Below are 21,583 nucleotides of genomic sequence, written 5' to 3' on the forward strand. Positions count from 1 at the left end.
AAGAGCAAACTAAATTACATCTCCAAAAAGACAAGAATACACTTGCTGCCAGACACACACACACATGCATGTTTAGAAGTACAGAGAAATCATGCCTGCACACATGCATGCTCTCAGACACAAACACACACACTAACACTCATTTACATTGACTAGTGTCTGAATGACAGAAGGGGTCCAAGAACACAGACGGCCCGTGGGTGAGATGATGCACAAGCACGCACACACACACACACACAGGCTCAAACACAATCTAAATATACACACGAACGAAGCCTGTTTCTCAGATTTGTCACTTAACTGTCTGTGGAGTGATAGAAAGCAAAGGCAAATGAATGAGTGTGTTTGTGTGTGCGTGTGCGTTTGTCACGGCTTTTGCCAGCATGTGTGTGTGTTAGACAGCTCCCTGAAGGTGTTGATTGGGGGAATGTGTGCATGTAAGTGTGTATCTGCATGTTTCTCTCCATTCCCTGCAGCATTTATCATTCACCTTCTGCCCCCCCTCTCTCGCTCTCTGTCTGTCAGTCAAACCGAGGTGTCAGACTCGCCTCGACTTACAAAATATATATTTGGTTTGTTTATGTTTTTTTATGTTGGTTTTTTAATTCATTAAATAAAGTCCATGCTAACACTTTTAAACACGTCTTTAATACTCAAAAGTCTGTTGTGAAAATGGTCCTAATTTGTCACCAAATAATGTCACTAATGCAACAGCTGGAAGCACTTCAGCCAGCGATCTGCTGCACATCTGGCTCCATAACATTTAACGGTACATGGCATTTTATAACGTACACATTATTTTCTCATCAAACACTGCACTTGAATAAAAACCATATATCTGACAGGCACAATGTGATGCAGATCTAGATAGGGCTACACCTAAGGATTACTTTCATTGTTGATTGATCCGTCGCTTATTTTCTCGATTAATCGATTAGTCGTTTGGGGATAAAAATGTCAGAAAAAAAATTGCGATCAGTGTTTCCCAAAGCCCAAGATGACGGCCTCAAATGTCTTGTTTTGTCCACAACTCAAAGATATTCAGTTAACTGTCATAGAGGAGTAAAGAAACTAGAACATGTTTATCACCATAATATCACGGGATAGTTACCATTACGCTTCAGTCACTTTTCCCAAAAGTCCTCGTCTTGGATTTTCTGCTTTGGAGAGAGAGAATATATAGAGTAAGTAAAGGGATGTTTGCTTGGTGAAGGAGGATGCCAAAGAAGATGGTAAACCCTCATTTTTCTCTGCCGTATTACTTGACTTAAAAGAACAGTTCCCCAAAAACTACAGATGAAGGCTGAAAAATGCAATTCTTGCAGAAATCTCCAAATGTCAAAAGTTTTTGTTCCCAAATCACAGCATGGCTTTTTCTATGGTGTTCCTCCAGGTCTCGGTGTCTTAATGTGGTATTTAGGAGGGATTATTGATCATTTTTATCAATTCTCGATTGGTAAAAAATTGGTAAATTTAGCACCAAATCTGTGTAACAAACGGTATCAACCCAAAAAACAACTTATAGAGACATAATAGAGCATGGGAATGATCATCATATACTTCAATCATAATGTTCTAAGCCCTTATACACTTTGACAATTTATTTTAATGAATTAAATCATGTTTATTTCTGATTTATTACTAGAACAACTTGACACACAGTGCTGAGCTGCATCTCAAATTAATCTTCAGGTTCCCAGCTTTCAGATGATGTACACCACTTCTATGTGACATCTACTGTTGACCTGCTATCTCCCCATAAAGACCCCCTGTACCCCCCTAAAAAAGACTAAAACTGATCTAAGTGGGTCTCTAAGGGTTAGGATAGCAGGTATAAACCTCCTTTTGGCCATCGTGTTCTCCCTTGTGAAAATACTTGGCACGTTTAAGGAAAAGTTTATGGGTATTTTTGGGTACATTGAAATACAAAAGACTGCTGAGAAAAACAACATTACATGCACATTTGTTCTGTACGCTGGAGGTGAAAGGAGAAGAAACAAAAAGAGTGTGAGTGTCGTTAGTGTGAGGGGCACCCCACCGCTCCCGAGTGTTATTTCTCTGCAGAAGAGAAAAGTGAAACAAGGACAGGCCTGGAGGAGAGGAAAGATGTGAACGGTGTGAACGAGAGGCATTATGAGTTATGGTGTGTGCGTGCACATCCTAATGAGTCACAGTCACACTAATGTTTTGTTCCAGCTATTAAGCCACAATTAGTAACTGGGTATGCACATCTCGGACCGAGTGTTATGCAGCATATTAGCCGTGAATCTGAGTTTCCTGTTGCTTGCAGGTGAGTATAGTAGATCCGATCGTGCTTCATGCACTGGTTTGTGTGTGTGTTTGCTTTATAGTGCCTCCATTCGGCCGATTAGACTGTTGTCAGGCTGTTAAATAGGCATTATCAGTCCCTATAAGCACCATAGATGTGGTTCAATAGGGGCCTACTACACCCACTAGTAGGTTGTATCATCTATTGACATGGTAGACCACCGAAAAAAGGTTTAAAAGAACACAACAGCGACCTCTAGCAACCGTAGTAGTTATGACAGGAGGAGAAGCGAAAGTCAGGTGCTGTAATAGAGATCGTGACACACTATATGGGGTAGAGGTCAGGGGGCGATGGATGGGACACCACACAAAGGGCTTTCACCCAGGGGGCCATGGTTTGTATCCTTATTTAGTTATTTTAAGCCAAAACATGATTTTTTTCAGTTCCTAAACTGAACTGTTTTTGTTGCCTAATCCTAAAGAATTTGTGTTTTTTTATTAGAAAGTGTTGCTTTTAAGTTTTGCTTTCAGTTTTACAACGTAGTAGGCCCCTAAGGACCCACATCTATGGCACTTATAGCGACTGATAATGCCCATTTAATGGCCTGATAACCGTCGAATCAGATGCTCCATTTGCTGTGACTTTTGTGCTGTGCGTTTTAATATACATCCAGTGTAGTGGATCAGTGTGGTACGTTTTGTCTTCAGCCTCTTTCCCCATTACAATGCAGGTAATACATTCTTAACACAAGGTGACAATTTCTGTCATAACATAGTGTTGTGCCATAACCTCTGTTGGTACTGGTAAAAGTAACAAACTGCTTTTTTTTTTTCTGAGGTCATATAACTTTTTGGCTTCTACATCAAAGGTAGCTGGCTTTCCATCCCGGTTTTAATCTCTTTTTTTATAAATAGCAATTGAAATGCATTTCCTCAATAAATAAATGAAGTGATATTTAAAGGGTCGCATCACATAAATCACAAAAAACATATTTAGTCACTTACCTCTAGGAGTATCTCTCCTTGCTGTGGTTTTATTTGTCCATAGTGAATGATGAAGTGAAATGCCATTTAAAACAATACATTTAACAGTGTCCCAATTCATCTGAACAATTCACAACCTGTGTTCTACTTAGGGCCGTGTATTGGCATGAATCTGAATATACGATCATGATACAGGGTTTACCATTCAATTTATTGCAATATATTGCGAAACTGTAAGCAAGGCAATACATTGCATTTGCATATATTGCAGGCAAGTATACAATTCAACATATGAGGATAATTTGGTTTCAAATAACAAATGGCTAGTTTAAATGGAGTGATTCATCTTGAAGGAAGTTCCTCTGAAAATCAGTAACAGCTTATAAACTGTGGGGGTCATCGAAGTAAAGTAACACAGTATTTTGGATTGAGTGTATTATTGGGCAGTAAACATGTTTACTGTTGGATGGAAACACAGCAACTGTTGTTGCCAAGCCTGGCTAATGGATTCAACACACTGTCCAAACCTCAGTGCCAATTCCTGGGTAATGTAGTTGCAGTGTGTGATTTTGTAGTCCCTAACATGTTCTTTTGGTTTCCTGCCGCCCCCTGTAGTCTGCACGGTTCGCTGTCAGAAGTTCCTGATCTCGCGGGTCGGGGAGGACTGGATCTTCCTCATCCTGCTGGGACTCCTCATGGCCCTGGTCAGCTGGGTGGTGGACTTCTGCATCGCCATCTGTCTACAAGGTGAGGCACGGAGAGAGGGAGGGAGGGAGGGATTGGATTTTCTACTTATACTTTGGGGGACGAACGGTGTTGACGAATGACGAGGAGGCAAAGGCAGGTGATTTGTTAGAAATAAGGAAGGGAGGAATTATTTATGATAGATGATACATGGATGCAGACGGGGAGGAATGGATAGGAGGTTGGGGAAATTTGGGGTCAGCTCTATTTATTAAGTGCCTTTACAGAAAATTGGTTTCTTTCAAAGTGCTTCATTGTAGTCTCTCCTCTACAAAATAAAACCAGGAAAAAAGATAAAACATATAAGGCATACATATACAATTTTACTCACATACACTCACATACACCGTACAGCTTATCCAAATATGTAAAAAAAAAAAAAAAGCTCTTTAAACCACCTTTTGTGTCAGGAAGCCTTCAGATCTTCTTGGACCCAGTTATACTTGCAAGTGTAGTTTTGTGCAAATCTGTCAAAGCCTGTATTTGACTTATGGCGTCAGTGTAATTAAGAAGGCTGCAGCTCTCTCTGATTTATTTCATTTAGATGGAGAAACATACGAGCCATCCAACATATTTTATCTTGTGAGTTCTGGAAGTTAAACTCTGGAGACGTCTGTATAATAATGGGATATTCTTTGACTGATCTTGGGCCATAAATAGAGAGAGATTGTATTTAGATTGTGTTGCCTATGGTGACTGAAAAAGTTGTTAAAGGGGAAGATGTTTGGAGGGATAGTAGGCACAAAGGACAGAAAGAAGAGTGTGGTTGAAGAGGGATGAGATAGCTGAGAGAGCATTGGAAGAAGTAGAGGAAGAAGTGGGGGACAGAGGAAGGAATAGGGCTGACGCAATAACCGCAATATTGCAATACCGTGCTACTGACAAGCCAACTGCAGAGGATGGCAAGCAACCGCCAAAACGGTCCGCCAGAGTCCAACATCAGAACTGCACCCATAGCAACGGACTGTTATACATAGCAACGGTCTGCTATAAAGAAATACAGACCGTAGAACGCCGTGATTGACCAATCAGAATCGAGTATTCAACAAAGCCGTGTAAAAAATACTGTACTAATAATACTGTGTGCCGCACTGTTGAGCCAAACATTATTACTGCAGGGGGTATTCCTTCAGCGCGAAAGCCCTAGGAAGGAGTACAGGAAGAGAGCGAGGGATTGAAGACAGAAAAGAGAAGGAGTCAGGGTGGATGAAGGGATGAAGGGATGGATGGACAGCCTCTTATGGCATCAGTCATCTACCTGCAAGGTGGATGCAGGAAACTGAGGGAGGGGGAGGGGGAGGGGTGATGTGAACGAAGGATTTGTCAGTGAGTCAACTCTGCGTTCCAGGAAGAGGAAAGTAGGCGTCTTAACATGATTGAAGGGAGTTGTAAGAGCTGATCTGAAACCTTACGGGACCAGCTCTAATTCAAATGGATTTCTCAGGCTGTGTGTGTGTGTGTGTGTGTGTGTGTGGGTGTGTGTTGTTCTCTCAAGGAGAAGCCAACTTAGTCTTGTCAGTTCCAGTTATGGTGTACAGTTCTTTTAATTGGATAGAGGACATGACTAACCACCTGTCCTGAAATGACACATAGACAGACACACAACTACACACACTTCCCTGTCTTTAACTGGTTTACGTGACGGCTCTCCTGGATGAACCTTCAGCACTGTGTGTTTCTTACTGTGTGTATTTTTATATTCTGTGTTGCTGGATACATTGGATTATGGTTTACATGTCTGCGCTGGTTTTCTGTGTGTGTCTGTGTGTGTGTGTCCACAGCGCAGAAGTGGATGTACGGTGGTCTGGACAGTAACGTGTTCCTGCAGTATCTGGCCTGGGTCACCTACCCTGTAGTCCTCATCACCTTCTCTGCCGGCTTCACCCAGATCCTCGCCCCCCAGGCTGTTGGTACGACCGACACACACAAAACACAACATGCACACAGATAAACAACATATTCAACACATGAACACCAAAGATACCTTAAAAGGGGCAATAGAATCACATTTAAGTACCTTGAATTGTGCATAAAGTGACTACGTCCAAATGAAACCCTGATAGCTAAGCTTTCCTAATAGCTTCTTCAGCTACCATGACTGGTGCCACCCTGTATTTTAATGAACTCCTAAACACCTGTGTGTAAATGGTTGCTGCAGTGTAACACAACTGAGACACACTGTAAATCCCCTCTGAGCCTTTTTGCGCTCTGCTTCACCCCCGAGGGTGCTCCAGTATCAGATGAGGGAAGAAAATTCAAAGCTGTTGAATACTGAATTCAGTGCAGCACTCCGTCAGGTGCCTGAAGTAATTTCTGCTGCAGGTATATCAAAGACTTTACTGTCAGTCTAAGTAAGAGAGGCTAAAGAGACGAGTGTGCTCCTGAGAATCTGAGGTATCCTCTGCTATCAGTGAGACACACCTCCTTCTCCCTTTCTCCCTTTCACTCTTCACCTCACTAAACCTCTGTTTTAGACTGTGTTGTAGGTGGGACAGTGTTTTTTAACTATGAAAAAGAAACCACAATCTGCTGTGGAAATAATCACAATAATTAGACACTTGTCACATTAATACTACTCTGAAATGCCGAAGGACCAAACATGACGACTCCTGGCCTGCTGTATGTTAATAATAGCTGTATGCAGTAATGTCCTACATGCAAGCTACATGAATGGAAGATACTGTAGCAAAGCATCCAAAAGTATTATGAAATTGTGGAACTTGAAAGCTGATGTTCTGGGTGCAGAGTTTGCCGTCTGCAGAAGTGTTTTACTGAGTAAAATGTCTTTGAAATTTGACGAGTAATTAATACGTCTATCAGCAGCATTTCAATTAAGAAAATTATATTCTAAGGGGGTTGTCTAAAATTAAAAATGTGTATCTTTGCAAAAATCCTATTTCCAAACTGTATTAATTATGCAGTCAGTCAAAATGAAATCCAAAAAGCTGTGACAGCTAAATGTTAATTATTCCAGTAGTTCTATTTGCAATGAAAAGGCCTACAGTAGTTGTCTTTTTTTCAACCAGATGAGGTGTATCTTAAAGGAATAGTTTGACATATCAGTCAAATATATTTAATACTTATTCGCTTTCTGTTTGCTAAATATAGATATAAGACTAGCTTAGCTTAGCAAAAGACTGGAAACCCCTTTCTTCTTCGTATAGGGTTAGGACAGGGTTTAGAATGACATTGAATTTTTGTGCTCTTCTGATTATCCCCCTTCCTGTACTACTGGCGCATTCACACCAAGAGTGAAGCGAACTTTTCGCGCAGCGTGATTACATGCAAAGTCAATACAAAGAGGCGAATAGACTTTGTTTTGTTTGTGCTTCCGTGGTTCCGTGCTTCGGTTGGTGTTGGAGTCTGAATTGTGGTGGGAGCTGGTCATTTGTCGGCGTTAGCGGACTTCAATTCTAACCGAACGTTAGCTGTGGTTGCACACTGTTAACCCTGTAGCGGAGCTGAAGAGAGTAAAGGCACTCGCGAGCTCACATGACGTCACATCTGTTGGATTTTCCCAGAAAAACCGTACCGCATTCTTCACATTAAAAGCAGTCTACAGGCTGACAGAGGAAATCTATGAAGATGCGGAAGGTCTAATTTTTTAGGTTAGGTTACAACCTGTTGGCACACATTGGCAATAAAAAATGTGTGAAAACTTGCATACAGTCCCTTAAAAGGTTAACCGTCAGCTGTGCTCACCCTGCAGGTTCAGGTATTCCAGAGATGAAAACCATCCTGAGAGGAGTTGTGCTGAAAGAATACCTCACCTTCAAAACATTCGTGGCCAAAGTCATCGGTCTCACCTGCGCTCTGGGCAGCGGCATGCCCTTGGGCAAGGAGGTAACACACACACACACACACACACACACACATCATCATCTTTACCCACTCTATGGGCTCCTAAAGGCCTTTATTTACTGAATGCGTCCATTTGTGTGTGCATGTAGTCTTGAGTAGAACATAATGGGAAGAGACTACGCTGGGACACTTCTGTATGTGACAAACACACGCAGCACAAACAGATGTCGATCAATGAGTCAATCAATATGTGACTCATAAGACAAACGAGACAAAATGCAAGCTGCTCAAACATGTGTCGAGAAAAAAACGTGACTCATATATGCTTTCATGTTTTTGTGTGTATGAGAGCAAGTAAGTGTGTGTGTGTGTCTGCTACTGACGAATAAACTGTCCATTACAAAACAACTTTCAATTTACCCTCTTTATATATGTTAACTTGGCTTTATGTTGACCCATATTCAACAGTTATGTTGTTTGCTAAAACACTTTTAGTGATTCACAGTATTAAACATTTGTTTGTGATAAAATACAGAATCCAGATTGGCACCAAGCTGCCGTCGAGTTTGAACGCCAGTTTACCAAACATCCATCCGCTAAATATTAGCACAGGATACCAGCTGTCTGCGGCTTCAATTCAAACCATTATAAGTCATCAAAAACCCCATGTGGGTCAAAGTGAAGTGTAGGAACACTGATAGAGCAGGATGTAAAGCTTGTAATTCAAATTGAATTGTAACTGTAACTGCATATATACTTCTCTCCCGATACATGTTACCCCGATGCAACCTGGTTAGTCAGTTCAACTGCATTTCTGCACTTTGTAACTTTGTTTTAAAAGATGCTATATAAACAAAATCATCCTTGGCGTGTTTTCACACTTGGTCCCTTCCAGTTCTCCAAAAGAACTCAGAACCCTCTGAAATGAGCCATACTCAGACCTCCTCTGGAGGTGGTCTGAGTTTGGTTTGTTTGTAGTCGCCGATCCCTGATAATGCTACACCGTGAACAACAAATCCGAGTTGAAATCAGCGGGAGGAGAGCTAGATAGCGTTAGTCGGTAGGCAGCACAGTACTATATGGCTAAATAATGGAGCTAACGGCTAACAAACTGAGGTTCCATTGAGTCATAATATGATGCCTTCAAATGCGTACTGGGACGAAAATGATGTTATCATGAAGTGTAATCTTGTAAAATGTAGTTTTTGGGCAAGGAATTTGAATAAATCCAGTTGTTTGAAGGAGATGTTTTCACAGCAATATAAAATAGATACTTACATAATGCCCCCTTTTACGACGAATTGGACAAGTATTCTGTGTGGAAGCGCCTGTGCCACACCTAAAAATGTCATTGAAGGGGAAAGCATTGACCAGCAGTGTGATGAAGGTAGGAACTATAGTGTGAACAGAGAGAAGACTGAGGCGCCATCAGAGCTGAAGTGGACGAGAAACAGAACCGAGTCCTCTTTCAAATGAACTGACAATGTGAACGCAAAAAGAACTGAGTCCCTTTTCTGTTGGTACACCTTTTGGTCCACTTTAGAGTTTGGTTCATTTAAAAAGGACTATATGTGAAAACAGCCACATAACAGGACTAACATCTTACAATATATGAATTTCCCAGGGAAGCATTTCCCTCCCCGGCTCATTCCCATTCCAGTCCCCTACCTCCCTGCAGCATGAATTACAAATGATTCATAAAAGGCTCATGATGGAGCCGACATGCTCAGGTTCAGGTCGAGAGCAACCGGTGTGAAATCTGGAGAAGGAAAAAAAGGAGTGTGCAGATTTAACTGGAGACCTTGTCGAAACCCAAAGGGAGGAACAATAATGTTTTTCTGGAGATTTCAGTATCCCCAGCCGTGCTATGCAGATGCTGTTTGTGTCTTTTGGACTGGTGTGTGTGGAGTGTACATCACTATTTCTCAGTGTTTTCTATCAAAAACATTTTCAGGTAAGTATGACATCCCCCAAAAGACTGCATAGACTGAAGACATACTCAGAGGAAAATACATTTTCTCCTCACACACACACACACACCACACACAAGCCTCAGGCCCTTTTGGTTTGCTGAATACTGCAGCAGAATCCACAGTTTGGATTCAGCGCAGGCCTCTCACTTCCTTTAACGGGAGCATGATGTGAAGCTCTCACTTTTAATCCTGTTAGTTCCACTCTCAACTTCATCCCCAGAATTTTAATATTCACTGCAACAGACTTTGTTGTTGTTGTCAAAGAGTTGTTCTGTGCTCTCTTGTGTGACGCACAACTAACAGGAGAGTGTTTCTTGTAACCTGTAACATGTTAACATGTCAACCTGTTGTTTTGTGTTTTATTTTCAGGGTCCATTCGTTCACATCGCCAGTTTGTGTGCTGCTCTCCTCAGCAAGTTCATGTCTCTGTTTGGAGGAATCTATGAAGTAAGTCTTTATTTTTAATGTAAATGCCCTTCCTCTCACATCTTCTGTCACTCTTTCTCTATTTTGCCCAACTGCTCAATTGATTTAACTGTGTTCATTATTTTTTCCATACACTCCATACACCATATAAGAAGCTATTTCAACCTCAATGCCATATTTTCATACCCTCTCCTTCACCACTACACACTGAATGCGGTACTTGAGTGTATGTGAGATTATCTGAGTTGATAAAAATGTTAGATGCACTCATCTGAGTTGCCTTTAGTCATTACGGTGTGCTCAAAGCAATAAGCTTAACAGGCGGCGGTGAGTGTTTTGTGGATTTTTTTGGCCCTGGGTTTCATCGGGTAATATTTTTTTACTGGCAGTTAATATACTAAAAAGATGCGAGAAATGAGCATCAGTCAAAGACATGACGGTAAAGCACAGTTCTCTTTGTAGTAAACCTGCAAAAATCTGTCATGAGGTATTTATAAAGGAAACTGAAAAGGATTTAAAGTAGGGTTAGTGCATTAATAATACAGAGGTTTCCATTGCATTTAGTTTTGTTATACTACCATTATGGAAAGCACCACAATAACTAATTAAGGCATCATTTGTAATTTGCTAGACTAATTGCTATATATATATATTTGCTTTATTTGTTTTGTTTGTTTTTTTACTTCATTGTAAAACATAGAATGTATGTCATTGATCTGGATGGATGCTAACTGGTCACTAAAACTTAAACTTACTATAACTGATTTTTTATTTGGCCACTTGGGTGCAGCAGAAACAAGTTGTGAACACGTCGACATATCATCATTTTTCAAGTTGACATGGTAAACATCCAGCAGTTAGAGAGCAACATTAGCATTCATTTGGAGTCATGCTCATGTTTATATTATGCTGATGAATGTACTGTAAAGGCCCAGACACACCAATCAGAAATCATGAACTAGCGGCGACAAAGACCACCAGTTGTGCCGCCTCACGTCGCCTTTGTTTTGGCCAAAAAGTTGCACTTGAACACACCGCAAAGACAACAGCTGGCCAGTTAGCACGTACGTTCTGCGCCTGCGTGAGATGAAATAACTCTCCACACCAGCAGGCGATGGTAGTCTGTATTCAAAAAGAGAAACAGGAAGACTGAGGAAGGCGGATATATAAGCCGTTATGACACGGACATGAAACAAAGCGGCATTTGCCGACCATTATCACACCACTCTCACTCACCACTTAGCTTCATTCCAGACGGCCATGTCGTTGTGAAAATATCTGTGTGTTGGAATAATCTGATGAGATGAAGATGACAAATGAGAAGAGTCTTCTGTGTTTTTCCTTTTGACTTTACTCGTCGGCTTGTTTTCCTCACTTCCGTTTCTCCTCTCGTGCACTGATTCGTTTAAGCTGAACAGTCAATCAGAGTGATTTCTTTCACCGACGAGCTCCGCCGCCGATTCAACATGCTGAATCGGCCGAAAAACCTCCGACACCGACAGACTAGAGCCGACGCTGCGGGACACACCGCAAAAACTAGGCTGACAGACGCTCACCGACGGCATCAAACTGTTCGACGGCCGACCGTCAGCTTGGTGTGTCAGACCCTTCAGTCCAATATTCACTCACTATTGGCTCTGATTTTAGTCTCCCAACTCCTGAGGGAGATATCTGGCTCTTTAGCTGCTCCATATGTTCACCAGATGGTCTGTAACTGCTGTTTCGTAGTGTGCAGTTGATTTTTTTTTGGAGCTTTTACACTTACAGCTGCCTGCTGCGGCCGAAAACGACGCCTTGAGAGCGGTGAGAGTGAACCAAAACAGTGAAGTTGCGGGTCGGACAGAAGTTGACACTTAAATTCAGCTCAAGTGATTTTGCATCAATTTCTTGATCATCAAAAATTGATCAGGATATCTTCAGTCAGTGCTCGCAGAATGAATGATGAAGAGGAACGGGTAGAAAGGGAGAAGAAAGCTGACATTTTTCCATGTTTCTGAAGGAGAGTTAAAGAGAGAGGAAAAGGATTAAAGATGATGACAGCAGGTGAGCTGCCAGAGAAACGATAGGAAGGAGGAGAACAGAGAGAATAAATGAGAATGAAGATGAGTAGACAGTGGACAATTCAGGGCTGCAGTCTGATGCTTCTTTATTTTATTTTTTTACTCAGTATATCTGTCTGGTTTGGTCTTTGATGACTCAGAGCAGAGAGAACATAAGACATGAGCTTCAACACCTGACAAAAGGCTTTTGTCTTTAGTTAGATTTGTTCGGCTAAAAAGTGGGAAATGTAGCTGTGCACACAGACGCGAAATACATATTTTTTCTCTTTTTTAATAGGAATCAATTTCTTTCATCCAATGCAAAGTCAACAACCAGTAATAACCCGTTTTATAAATGTTTAATCACTATGTTATTTGTCAGCAAATTAGATCTTTTTCATCTTCAAAACTAACTTTTCCCAGAGAGAAATGTGCCGAGATAGAGGTGAAAGTTTCAGCGGGGGAAAGGAATGGAGGCGAGGAGGATGGAGAAAGCAATATAATTTTCTTCTTCATCGTCTCCTGCTTCTTCTCCTCCTTTTTTCTTCTCCTTCTCCATCTTCTCTGTCCGTTGGGATTGGAGTCCGGGAGCTGGAGGGAAGGCAGAGAAAATCTTGACTCTCATCTCTCTCTTTTCTGAAGATGAGAGCACCTCTCTGGAGACCAGCACATAAAGCCTGTAGCATACAGTGATAATTTAAAGGGAACTAAGGGTCCAAATCATGTCAAAAAGTATGTTGAGAGTATGTCCTCAAACTTTTGGCCATATACTGTATTATAATAATTATTATTGGTGATTGGACTGAGTTCATTTTAACATAAAAAGGGCTGCCTGAAGAATTACAGACCAGCCGTCTTCTATTAAACGGCAGGTCCATTATGTATGTATATATATATATATATACATACATAATGGACCTTCTAAAAACGTTTTCCCACGTGACCTGCATGATTCTGCATGATGATGCGGCTACATGTACAGTATATATACATCCTTATAGTCATTGTATTGCATACCGTAACTTAGACGGCGTTTGGCATGCTCACAGTTTGGAGAAGCAGACAGGAGTACTGGCACAGAAGCTAAGCAATGTACTGCTGTGGACGCCACGTTAGTTCAATACGTTTTTCTGCTGCACCCGTCCACAGCTGCTTTACCTCGCCATCAGTTCATGAAAGTTAATTATAACCTTTTTGGTCGCCTAAAAATGTCTTATTCAGTGGTCGGTTGTACTTAGCTCCACCCTCTAGTGTCTAAATGCCAAACTCGAGGCTTCAAAACAGCAGTCCACAAACCAACGGGTGACGTCACAGTGACTCCGTCCACTTCTAATATACAGACTATGATTAAAACTTAGGACAGCAGAAACCAGTTATGACCATAACATCAACATATCATCACCTTCAGGTTGATATGGTAAATAATATCCAGCAGGTACAGATCAACATTCATTTGGAGTCATACTTATGCTTATATTATGCTGACGAAAACTGTAAGTTCTCTCTCTTTTAGCTGTTTTTGGTCTCCACCAACACCTGAGGGAAATATCTGACTCTTTAGCTGCTAAATGCTCCACTTTGTTCACCAGATAGTTTCTGACTGCTGTTAGTTTACCCTCCGTAAACACATTCTGTCTCTCCATCTCCTCCATTTTCTCTCTTTTTCTTTTTAATTTTTCCATCTACCTTTTTTTTATCTTCTGTAATCATCATCATCATCATCACCCACATTGTCCCCCTTTAACCCTCTGCTACTCTCTCTCCCGCTCTCCCCTCCCCTCTGGAGTGTTGTGCTGCATTTTATTGCATATTAATGCTGAGAGTGTGTGAAGTGTCCCTCTGCAGCAGTATCTGGTCCTCTCCAGAGTTTCAAGTACAGTATGCTAATGTGGCCTGTGGGCTGGAAAAAACAGCTTTTTTTCCAGAAGCCTTTTAGATAGCTTGTTGTACTTTAAAAAAAAGAGGGATGAGTACTTCAATATACACACACATGGAGAACACCATTATTTGAAAAGGGCAGGATCTGGATCAGATATCCTTTACGAAATCACAATTTCACGTGAATTGAACATTTCACGTGAACCAAAATTTTAACATAAAATAAAATAATGACATTTTCCACATTTGAAATTTACATTTTCACACGAGAATTACTTACATTCATATGTGATTGGCTTTTTTTCAAGTGTGGATTAGAATTTCCACATGTGGAAACAAAACATGGCACCTGAAATCACAAGTAATGTGCTTCTCCACCTGTGAATCACAAATTTTTACATGCGATTGACTATTTCCACATGTGAACTAAAATTTGAACATGTGAAAATAAAATAATGTGACATGAACTGGACATTTTCACACATGTGCTTTTTTCACATATAAATGAAAATTTCCACATGTGCAATTTACATTTTCATAGGAGAATTACTTACATTCCCATGTGATTGGTTTTTCTCAAGTTTTTAAAATATAAAATAAAATAATGTCACATGTGAAAATAACTATTTCACATGTGAATGGAATATTTTCACATGCAATTGGCTATTTTCAGTTGCGAACTAAAATTTTAACGGGAAAATAAAATAATGTCACACGTGAACTGGACATTTTCACAAGTGCTTTTTTCACATATAAATGAAAATTTCCACATGTCAAAATTTACATTTTCACATGAGAATTAATTACATTTGTATGTGATTGACTTTTATTCACGTGTGGATTGAAATTTCCACATATGGAAACAAAACACGACACATGAAATCATGAGAAATTTTCTTCTTCACATGTGAATTACACATGTGAACTAAAATTTTAACATATAAAATAAAATAATGTCACATGTGAAAACAACTATTTCACATGAGAATTGAATATTTTCACTTGTGATTGGTTATTTTCAGCTGCGAGCTAAAATTTTAACATGTGAAGATAAAATAATGTCACATGTGATCTGGACATGTTCACAAGTGATTAGCTTTTAAAATAAAGTCACATGTCAGTTTTCACATGTGACTTTTTTCACAAGGGATAACTGGAAACATATTTTTTATCAGATCTCTGAATGTCGATTTTAAGTGTTTGTGCTAAAACTCTGGAGACTTTGGTGATTAAGTTGAATAAAATATAATAAAATCAGATTTATATTACAGCAATGCACACTGTGTTAGTATTGACAGTAAAAAAAAAAGTCTTCATCGTTTCTTAGTATTCTAACTTTGTGTCTTACTCCCATGCTTCCTGAAGGAGCCCATTCTTGTAGGGCTTAAGGTAATTTATTTGCATAATTCCCAGCATGCCCCACAGTCCATGTTTGTCATCTTCCCCACGTTTGCAGTCTTGTCAAAGTGTTTAACGCTGCAAAAAAGTTAAATTATATCTAAATATTGCAGTGCAAACTGTATTTGTAATGTCTCTTGACCGCCTCTTTATATTACTTTGTGACCATCTTCCTGTGTGAGAGAGATGTGTGTGTGTGTGTGTGCAGTACAGCATGTTTATCAAGAGCTCCACACTGTAAGACCAGGATAAGCCACGGAGTGTACAGTCACACACACACTAACCTTTCTTTATCACTGCCATGCTGCTTGAAGTAAGCCAGTCTCATAGGAATGAAGGTAAGTAAGATCAGGCTTGTCAACAAAAAAACACAACTCAATTTCCCAGGGTGCACCGTGATCGTCTATCTAACGCCGGCAAGCGTCTCAAAGTATCTGTATTTGCCGCCCTGGGAATGAGAACGGGCAGTTTTGTCAGTAAAGAGATTGTCAGTATAGTTAGTGTACATCCAATGTGTGATATTTAATTACAATATGTGTTCAGATTCTACCTGTTTATTTGTTCTTCGAGCTAGTTACTTAAATGTGTCAACGTATCAAAGACTGACTGAAATGTATATTTGTGTGTGTTTCAGAATGAGTCGAGGAACATCGAGATGCTGGCGGCGGCCTGTGCTGTGGGAGTGGGCTGCTGTTTTGCTGCCCCCATAGGAGGTGAGTTTTCATAGAAAAATATATACTAACGTAAGTCTGTCAACTCAATACACCGAGGGCTACCATATATATATAATATCAACTGCACATCATATAACGTGCAATAACACAGGGTGAGCTTTATGTCACTCAGCGGGGATATTATAGTGAAGGCAATATCTCTGTCTGTACATCTAATATCATCCCATGTTAAATTTAGGGCCTTAGTACACGGCGAGTTTGTGTGAGTGGCATTATTTATTTAGCAGCAAGCTTTTCCTCCACCTTTGCTTGTTTAGTCATTTTACAGCTTGTCATGACTTTGTCCAGCTAATACTGAGCTGGAGTCTTTTGACTTAAGAACAGGTGGACAAAAAAAAAGGTTTTGGCAGGTGAAATTTGTGTTGTTGTCTTTGTCTTTGTTGTTGTAATAAAAATTTCGGCCACAAGAGGCTGAAGTGCACCACTAACCCAAATTCTGAATAGGACTAAAAGCATTCATGTTTTCTTCCAGGTGAGTTTTTAATTCATCCATTCACTCTAAACACAAGGTACATACAGTGTGTGTTAGCAAGTTATGTAAATTAAAACCCTGGAAGAAAAAATTAATGCTTCATATTACACGGCGTTGTAGAATATTCAATTCTGATTGGTCAATCACGGCATTCTGCGGTCTGTTATTTCTTTATAACAGACCGTTGCTTTGTATAGCAGACCGTTGCTAAGGGCGCAGTTTTGATGTCGGACTCTGGTGGACCATTTTTGTGGCAAATTTTTAATTTCTTAAGTAAGTAGCTGTGTAATAAGCGGGGTAATGTACAGCTAGCAGGTCATTGTTGTGAAAGAATACCAGACAGTGCGATGCCACACCCCGACGATGCTACACCCCGACACGGTATTCTTTCACAACAATGACCGGCTCGCTGTACATTATCCCTTACTTAGAGAACACCGGACCAGGCTGGTATACCAAATTTTACCACTAGATGTTGCAATTGACTCAGCAGCTGCTTGTCACAAAATGAGAATAGCTGGTCCACCTTAACAGCCCACCTTAAGTGAGCCTGGGCCGAAGTTGTCTCTAGCTTCGGGGCTGACCCTCCTCACTTTAGTCAGCAGGTGGCGAGCAAGACACAGGAACTTGGCTTGGGTTTTGTTGAGCTGTAGCATTTATTAACCACCAGTCTAAACACACTGCACTGCTACGTTCAAAACTATTTTCCTGCATATTCATATTTTAAATGTCGTATAAATAAAACCTGCACCTCTTGAGCAACAATACCATTATCACTATATTACATGAGTCTTTTTTTACTGTATTATTAATCATGCGTGACCCAGGTTTCTATGAGTACGTGTGGAGAACATAATGACCAAACTGTGACCAATTCATTTTAAATGGTATGCAATGTGTGTGTGTGTGCGTTCCAGGTGTGTTGTTCAGTATAGAGGTAACATCCACGTTCTTCGCGGTGAGGAACTATTGGAGAGGTTTCTTTGCTGCTACCTTCAGTGCCTTCATCTTCAGAGTTCTGGCTGTGTGGAACAGAGACGAAGGTAAGGAGGGCTTGTGCTCAAAATACTTTATATTGATGGAAGTCTTTTTTTTTTTACTTTACAATTCACAATATTCAAATATTCTTTCAAAGTTCAGAAAAGTCTATCAAACTACCAAGACTTAGGTCACTAACATGGGTGAAACTCACACATCTTAATGATGGAAATAAAGGATAAGTGAGGGTGGAAACTAGCACCAAAGATGGAGGTTTGTTGAAAACTAACAAGAGTTTCAGTTTCCAGAAGTAGATGTTCAAACTCCCAGCCAATCGAATGGCTTCCTCAGGATTTCCAGTGCCTTGTTAGCCCAAGGTTTCGACAACATTTTCTCCAGCCCTGTTAGATCAGTAGTTCTGGTCGGCATCTACACGATGAGCTGAACTTTTTCTGTTTACTTCTCACTTGTTACCTTCTATTAGGAACAAAACGTTGCCTGCTGTAACACTTCTACAGTGCACTGCAACCCATTGCAGGAGCCGAGACCTTGTCTTGGACTTTGTGTTGTGATTTGAATGATTGTTTGGACAGTGTCCTGTTCTCTTTCCAAACTCTTGCTCTACTTTGTCTTTCCCCAGAGACCATCACAGCCCTTTTTAAAACCCGATTCCGGCTAGACTTTCCCTTTGACCTCCAGGAGCTTCCAGCCTTCGCCGTCATTGGGTGAGTCTTGATTAGTGATTGGTTAATGTCTGATTTTACAAATACATATAGCAGGGCTCAAAATACCATGTGCATATACACAGGAGTCTACATCAAATTTGAGCTTTGCACATAATTCTCAGCTCTACATGCACCCTTGGACATAACTTGGTGCAGAAAATATAATGTGCAGGGCTGCTAACTCTCACGCATTGACACACGCTCTCTCGCCACGCGTCCATTTTCTCACGCAGTGAAAAACAAATTTACAACTGATAACGCAAAGAGGACACTTACAGCACACAGACAGACAAGACAGAGCAGCACAGTGCAATAGCAGCACCGTGTCAAACCCGGTCAAGCTGCCGTTTGGATTTTGAAGCGCGTCTATTCGTGCTGTTAACGGTACTGATCAGTGGAGCAGCCAAAAAGGATGAAGACTCACATTACAGCAATAATTTAAACATCATACTATATTAACTCTTGTTGAATATGCAACGTCACCAAAGAAGTCCTAATATGATAAAAAAAAAAAAGGTTTCCATATTAGGTTTGCTGAGAAGAGCAATGAATTTCTGCTCAAAATCTTCCTATGACCAAATAACATTTGAAGTAGTTTCACTGCACATTATTGTGCAGGGAAAGACAGCTCAAATTATATGGTAAGTAGGGCTGTCAAACTTAACGCGATAATAACATGTTAACGCAAATTAGTGTTAACGCCATTAATTTCTTTAACACATTAATGCAACTTGTGAAATTTAGGTTGTAGCAGGCTCAGTTTCAAAGCTAGAATGAAGATATGGTACCAACCATGTCATACTGGTTTGTCGGGAAGGAGGCTAAATAACGCTACAAACATACTAAATTTTGGCGAGGAAAAACTGTCATGGTCATTTGAGATATTGGATTTTTTTCGTTTGGATCCGATTGTGACGGAAGTGCAGAGAAAGATGAACAAATACACCAAATGGTGCAATAAAAAAACAAATTGGTGCAGGTTAAAAAGTTGGTGCATGTAATTTTCAAAGTTACAGTGCATGTACTATACACAGAAAAAAATAATTTTGAGCCCTGATATGGGCACAAGTTGGGAATATATTTAATTCAAAACCCCAAAAAGTAGAAAAAGAAACTGAGCGATCAATACAAAAACCATCAATTCATTCATTTACAATTTATAAACCCTTTATAAATATTCACCTTATTAGAAAGTTGTAAAAACTAACTTTTGTCAACACACACTGGTGTTAAAATGAACACAGGTTTGGTTTTCCATTAAAAGTTCTAATAAATTCAAACACTGAGTCATTGTTTTGGTCCATCTGGCTGTTCTGACAGGTATTCCCATTCACCGGGACGGCAGCATCGATTCAGATATTATTCAGAAGCTGCTCTCACTGTAGCTTGTGAAGGTGTTACTTCAGGGTAGCCTGCGTGAGTCACCTAACATGGATAATTCAGCTGGCAACAGTTGCTGCCAGTGCACTGAGGGATGTCTTATTTTATGCTGCCATAGCCTGAGGGCTCCTGCGTGGCCGTGAACGAAACCAGGGGCTCCTGGACGGGACATGGGAGGTGTTTCCGATGCCTGTGTGTAACTCTGCCTTGGCTCTCCAAAAGAAGAAAACCCCTCTCTTCTTTTCTGTCTTTTGTTCTTCATTTTTTTCTTGTTTTTTCTGACCAGAAGTGTTAACACCCACTACTGCGTCAGTGACTCGTACATTACACTTAACACTGTCTCCAGAGAAGGCAGCAGAGTGCTTAGCCACAGTTTACTCTGTGATATAGAGTGTGTGTATGTGAGGAGGAGACATTGTGCCGGGGCACCCGTGTAGTTTCCATCTTCCCTTGCCAATAGCTGTCAAGCGAGGAAAGTCGGTCAGTGTCTCAGTCAACTAGGACAGAAAGATTTAGTTCTGTGCTGCATGCTGCCAAGGGCACGTCTTTGAAGAGTCACACACTATTCTACTTACTGTTCACACTTCTGGGCCTTAGAAGTAAGGAGGACACTTTCTATGACGCCCATGTCTATACGAAGATTATTATGCATTATAATCTGCTTATAGCATTGTATAATAATAGTTATAAGCATTCATAAATACCCACAGTGCTTTATAACATAACAAGGTCAATTATCATAATACTTCATAATTGCTGGTCACTCACTGACATTTTTTTTATGAGGATCATAGTGTATTATAAGACCCATAGTTGTAATACATTATAATCTTCTTATAATGCATTATAATGTGATTATAAGTTACTCTAAGTGGTTATTGTTTGCTTTAAGTAAAAAAAAAAAAATTACAACATGGTTCTTGCATAGATTATTTTTTTCACTTTACTTAAAGTAAACAATCCTCCACGTGGAGTAACTTATAATCACATTATAATGCATTATAAAAAGATTATGTATGTAACTATAGACAATACACTATGAACCTGGCATATAAAAAAAAAATAAAAAAAATTTAAAGGGCCAGCATTTTGGGGGATCTATTAGCAGAAATAGAATATAATATTCATAACTATGTTTTCATTAGTGTATAATCACCTGAAACTAAGCATCGTTGTGTTTTCGTTAGCTTAGAATGAGTCCTTCATATCTACATAGGGAGCGGGTCTTCTTCACAGAGTCCACCATGTTGCTTCGCCATGTTTCTACAGTAGCCCAGAACGGACAAACCAAACACTGGCTCTAGAGAGAGACTTTCACGTTTTTACGTCACTTGAAGGCCACAACGTAGTTCTCTGACACGCTTGTGAGCGAGGTGAACGGTGTTTTGCGCTCTACTCATGTGTTCCGCAGTCTTGGAAAGGGAGGAGTGAGCGGAAGGGTACTCTCGGTTGCAATCTGCAACCACACCTCTAGATGCCACCAAATCCTACACACTGCACCTCTAACATTTATTTAGACAGGTCATGTCATTGCGACACAATGTCCAATTCTCAAGAGAGACCTGGTAGTGAGTGACCAGCAATTATGAAGCATTATGGTACTTGACCTTTATTATATATTATATTATATAAAATGCTTGTTAGTGTTATAAAGCATTAATATATAAGCATGAATATATATGAGTGCTTATAAGTATGTGGGCGTCAAAGTGTTTCCGAAGTGAGAATCACTGGAATGAACGAGGCTTGAGTACAACCTGATTCCTGCAAAACGTGCAAATAC

The 21,583-nt window shown here is 40.3% G+C and overlaps 1 protein-coding gene across 8 annotated transcripts in view; it reads left to right on the forward strand.

Moving 5' to 3' along the window:
- LOC141771212 (chloride channel protein 2-like) overlaps nt 1-21,583 on the forward strand; it is a 165,680-nt gene that overhangs the window by 80,229 nt on the left and 63,868 nt on the right. For 5 of the 8 annotated variants that reach the window (XR_012594694.1, XM_074641232.1, XM_074641235.1 and 2 more), the window contains 7 exons: nt 3,868-3,999; nt 5,778-5,906; nt 7,706-7,839; nt 10,140-10,217; nt 16,146-16,224; nt 17,635-17,760; nt 18,336-18,420. Coding sequence is in view for 7 of the 8 variants with exons in the window: in XM_074641232.1 (XP_074497333.1) it covers nt 3,868-3,999; nt 5,778-5,906; nt 7,706-7,839; nt 10,140-10,217; nt 16,146-16,224; nt 17,635-17,760; nt 18,336-18,420 (763 nt within the window). In the remaining variant the exon portion in view is untranslated. Of the gene's footprint in view, nt 1-3,867; nt 4,000-5,777; nt 5,907-7,705; nt 7,840-10,139; nt 10,218-15,478; nt 15,503-16,145; nt 16,225-17,634; nt 17,761-18,335; nt 18,421-21,583 lie in introns of all 8 variants that reach the window. The other 3 variants (XM_074641231.1, XM_074641234.1, XM_074641237.1) reach the window with 1 other exon arrangement.

The sequence above is a fragment of the Sebastes fasciatus genome, chromosome 7 (genome assembly GCF_043250625.1).
Source record: "Sebastes fasciatus isolate fSebFas1 chromosome 7, fSebFas1.pri, whole genome shotgun sequence".
In the NCBI taxonomy this organism is placed as follows: Eukaryota; Metazoa; Chordata; class Actinopteri; order Perciformes; family Sebastidae; genus Sebastes; species Sebastes fasciatus.